This window comes from Palaemon carinicauda, chromosome 39 (assembly GCF_036898095.1).
Source record: "Palaemon carinicauda isolate YSFRI2023 chromosome 39, ASM3689809v2, whole genome shotgun sequence".
Taxonomy (NCBI): Eukaryota; Metazoa; Arthropoda; class Malacostraca; order Decapoda; family Palaemonidae; genus Palaemon; species Palaemon carinicauda.
This window is the reverse complement of record NC_090763.1, coordinates 49,233,255-49,238,254: the sequence shown is the minus strand read 5'-3', so window position 1 is coordinate 49,238,254 and position 5,000 is coordinate 49,233,255. Positions and strand designations below refer to the sequence as shown.

Genomic DNA, 5,000 nt, shown 5'->3' with positions numbered 1-5,000 from the left:
ATCATCTTAGTGATAATTCACTTTGCTATATCCTGGCAACTTACTTGGGAAACTCTCTAAAAGAGTTGACGCTTTCAAGGAGTCTATATTTCGGAAATAATAGATAGAAATTACTCCATATAAGCCTCTCAGGAACATAAGTTTGTCCTTAAATCTATGGGTTTTATTATATGGAGTCACTGTGAGAAATCACAGTATAAAGATGAAACACATTGCTTAATTACATGAAATTTATGAATTCAGTTTCAAGTTTCCCTCATCTTCAACATGTTATTATTGAATTCCTCGCTTAATTTTCCAAAAACTTAAAATTTCAAATTTGGTTATTTATATTAAAAAAAGGTAATCATTATATGAATTGTTATCTTCTTACCCTATATGGATTTTTTTTTGTTTTTTGCTACATTTAATTTTTTTTAAAGAGTTTACGTACTTTTCACTGACATAAGTTTTACGTTTAAACATTCTTACACATCTAATAAATACTACTCCACAAGCTCTACCTATAAAACAGCCATATCTACCTCAAGACTCAACATACTCCAGACTACCTACCACAGTGAATGTGTAGTCGAAATTAACGTCCAGAGCCTGGCCGGAGGGTCGCCGATGATAGCAAGGAATGTCAATATTGGAGAAAGACGGTTTTCTAGACTTCTGGGGAATCTTGATAACACAATTAGCAGCACTTAGGTTGTTTGGTTTTTCCACCCCCGGCGGAGGCGCAACCGTCAACAGACCGCCATTGACCTGGGTCGGTTCCTGGTCGAGGTCATCCTCCGACGAGATTTCCTCGACGGGAAGTTCTGTGACGTTTGCTTGGTCCTCCGACAGGATGGGCATGATGGGGGAACACGGCGGCGGTGATATGGTTCGCTTGGAATCCGCTTTGCCGAAGGACACCTTCCTCTTTTTCCTCATCTTCGCCCGGTGGTGGGGCGGCACCTGCAAGTAGTCGATGGTGGGGATGACCCTCGGGGGCGTCAAGCGAGGTTCTAGGACTTCTTCCGAGGGGCGCCATGTGGCCTCGTTACAATCGAACTTGAGAGGAGTAGTGATGTCAACGCAGGGCGATTCTTCGTCGGATTCCATGACTTGTATGCCGACGGGGCTAATCGGTGGAGTGGGTAATAGAGGGGTACTCCCAATGGGCGGTGGGGGCGAGCCTGGGCTGACAGATAGAGGCGTGCTTGGGACGAGGTCAAGCAAGGGTAGGCCATGAGACCCAATGGTGGAAGGTTCATCCTCAATGGTCCCCAAGAGAGGCGTTTCAGCCAGAGAATCCTTATAGGACTCCAAACTGGCCAAAACAGCTTCACTGAGCTGTTGATCTATTAGGAGCTCAGCTGTGGGAGGGGACAGGGACAAAGGAGGGGAGGAGGAGGAGGACGGGGAGTCTATATACTCCTTTTCCTCCCCCTCAGCTTTGCCAAGGGGCACCTCCGTCATCATCATCACCTCTCCCCTTCCATCGTCGTCTAATTTCGTTAAATCCGCCACCTTTGCTGCTGATGTCTGACAATTACGCAAAAAGACACTTGACTCTTAAGAGTCGAAAAGGCTTCTACGCACAAAGGTGCACTGAGAATTGTACGAAAATGATCTGACAATTGGCTTTGAAATATGATCCGCTTTTCAATTCAAGTGATGGATGGATCACTACCAGGCTTATTTATTCTTGAAACGAGGGACCTAATGGTAGACTTGGAGAACCAAACTATTCTTCTTCAGTACGAAGGTGTCACCTCTTACAATTCTTATTCTTCTAAAAACCATCAGTTGTCAAAAACTCGTAAACTGCAGTCATTCAAAAGTTGGAAAACGAATTTGAAAAACAAATGATCTAACGATAGACTTGAAAAGATCGAACTATTCTTTTTCAGTACGAACGTATCTCCTTTTGTAATTCTTATTCTTCTAGAAACCATTAGTTGCCAACAACTTGAAAACTGTAATCACTCAAAAATCTGCAAAAACGAATTTGAAAAACCTCCCTCGAGTTCACTATTCCGACGCGTTTCACCTCACAACCAAGACGACGAAGGACAGAGTCCAACTGAATGGCAAGGAGCGACGAAAACAAAAGGAGCGACACACTCACAGGGTAACGAGCTTCGAGATTGAAGATGTTAACAAGTCGATTCTGAAGCTCTCGCGAGCCAACGTCTGCTCGACACTCGTGCCAGGCTCAGCTAGCATTTAAAAACGAGCATAAGAAATCGAACTTTTATATGTATCTCAATCTTCACAATTAAGAACACGTTTTAATGCTGTTTTTTGTTGTTTTTTAAGTAGTGAAACGAAGATGGATTTTTATTTCGGGCACGAATCTTTGAGAGAGAGAATAAATAGCAAAATGTTCTGAGAAGTAAATATTTGGTAAATCACTAATGTATCAATACATAAGACTCATTTAAGCACTAAGTTAGAAAGTTACCAATGACAGAAAACATATAAAGATGGATCAATCTGTGCCAAAGAATACGATGACTCGAATGTGGGCTATCGTAGCAACTTGCCAATAAACCTTCAATGAGTCCACTTCTTTGTATTAAGAGCTTTCGCAAAACAGACGTTCAAGGAAAAGAAAGCTCCGTTTGTCTCTTTAGAGAGAGATTAGGACATTCGAGACATCAGGATGAAAGGGTAAAGTGATCCAAATTTAGCCATTACCTTGCAAAAAATGTTCGTAAGCAACTGGAAAAATTTTATTTACTTAAATTTCTCAACATCAGTTTGAAGAGGATAAACATTGCTCGTTATTGAAAACGTAAAGGTATATTTAATTGTTATTTTAAAACGGTGAAAATACAATTTAAACTGAAATATAATCAATACCTAAACGTTTTTAAGCCATCAATCACAACCAGAACATCACAATGGAAGTCAAAACTCAAAAAAAGGATCAGGACCGGAGCTGAGGCAGATCTTGCAAGGAAGCGTCAGTTACTTCTATCTGGAGAAAAGCTGAGGCCGATCTTGCAAGGAAGCGTCAGTTACTTCTATCTGGAGAAAAGCTGAGGCCGATCTTGCAAGGAAGCGTCAGTTACTTCTATCTGGAGAAAAGCTGAGGCAGATCTTGCAAGGAAGCGTCAGTTGCTTCTATCTGGAGAAAAGCTGAGGCAAATCTTGCAAGGAAGCGTCAGTTACTTCTAATTGGAGAAAAGCTCGAGCGTTTGGACGACGAGCGCGGGAATTCGTTTCAAGAGCAGAGTAAGATTCCCATTCCTCTTTTCCACTGAATTCCCCACATGCGAAGTAGGTAAGTCAAGAGGAAGACCGTTGGGCCTCGGATCGCCAGAACCATCACGTTCAGTACCTGTCTTGACACTGCATCACATTTATCTCTGTAATTGATTGAAGAAGCGACTGACACCGCGGAAACCAATTGAAAAAAAAAATTCCTTTTTTTCTAATAAGGGAAAGCGAGATTTTCCAAACAAGATGACGATGACGTAATATGACAAGTTTGTCTATTTACTTTATTGCCGCAAACAATTAGCCGTTAAAGCTGAAATGTACACTTAAAACTGCATAATTTCAATGTTTGTAATACACTTCATCATTATATACTAATACACAATTATTGATATTTTCAGGATTTCATAGAAGATATACGAAAAAGTAAACAGTACTTTTAAGCGATTAATACAATGGAATGCCGAATACACAAATTACTCTCCGCTGTTCAGCTGTTTTAGATAAAGCAACTGCTTTCAACTCGAGACTTTGAAGCGATCCACGAAACAAGTTAAAAGCGAGATATCTAAGTGCATGTGGAAACGGCGAGTCCACAGGTGACACTGGGCCTCAGAGGCAGTCAAGAGCGGCGGGAGAGAGAGAGAGAGAGAGAGAGAGAGAGAGAGAGAGAGAGAGAGAGAGAGAGAGAGAGAGAGATGTGGGTAGGAAAGGAGAAAACGGGAGTGCGCAGACACCTCCTTTTCTGTTATCAACGAACTAGAAATGTGCAATTCCTAAACGTGGTGTGTCACATCTGTTTAACCGTTGAGTGGACTTACTTCATGAGAAAAGGATTATTCTATTAAAATTGTAAATGTAACGAATATTTATATTCTTATTACACCAGATTGTATTTATGTATATTTAATCGTCATACTGCCTTATACGAAATAATTACTTTCCACCAGACATATATATATATATATATATATATATATATATATATATATATATACATACATATATATATATATGTATATATTCATATAAATATATATATATACAAATATATATGCATATATGAATATACATATATATATATATATATATATATATATATATATATATATATATATATATATAAATAGTGTGTGTATGTGTTTCCAATCACACGCATCTCCCCCTGTCCCTGGAGAAAGGGGATAGAGAGTAGTCATGCCCTGGTGAGAGGGGGTGCGTTCTTGTGTGTGTGCATGTGTGCATTTCAAGACGTCTGTTTTTTAACGGGTCATGTTCATTTATATATATATATATATATATATATATATATATATATATATATATATATATATATATATATATATATACATACTACCAGCTACATATTAAAATGGAAGCAAGTAAAGAAGAAATTAAAAGTAATTTAACAAAGTTTGTATTGTAATCAGCAAAAGAGATAGGTGGAGAAGTTCCCAAATGGGTCAAGGAAAATACCAAAAATCTAATAAAGAATAGAATGGATATCTGGGTAAAATCCAATAAAGATTAAATAGCATTTAGCAGAACTATCCCAAACAGTAACCAAGCTAAACACCCAAGAAATTCGTAAACAAAATCAGACCAAAATTGATAAAATACGAAAGAAAGAAAGAAGCATCAAATTGATAGTATAAAAACTCAAAAGTTTGCTTTAAAGGAGGAAAATGGAAATTTCATGAACAAAATAGATGGAGTGATAAAAATGGAAGAGGATTTCTGTACAAAACTATACAAAGTTATAAGATATAACTTTGCCAATAGAAATACTAAAACACCCGAGC

The 5,000-nt window shown here is 38.5% G+C and overlaps 1 protein-coding gene across 8 annotated transcripts in view; it reads right to left on the bottom strand.

Moving 5' to 3' along the window:
- Positions 1 to 5,000, bottom strand: part of LOC137631177 (chloride channel protein 2-like) — a 390,893-nt gene that overhangs the window by 171,447 nt on the left and 214,446 nt on the right. For 2 of the 8 annotated variants that reach the window (XM_068362895.1, XM_068362894.1), the window contains exon 1: positions 556 to 1,643. The exons of 1 other annotated variant lie outside the window; for it this stretch is intronic. In XM_068362895.1, coding sequence (XP_068218996.1) covers positions 556 to 1,455 — 900 coding nt within the window. In that variant the 5' untranslated portion in view covers positions 1,456 to 1,643. Of the gene's footprint in view, positions 1 to 555; positions 1,644 to 5,000 lie in introns of those variants that run through there. 5 more of the 8 variants (XM_068362893.1, XM_068362896.1, XM_068362898.1 and 2 more) reach the window with 3 other exon arrangements.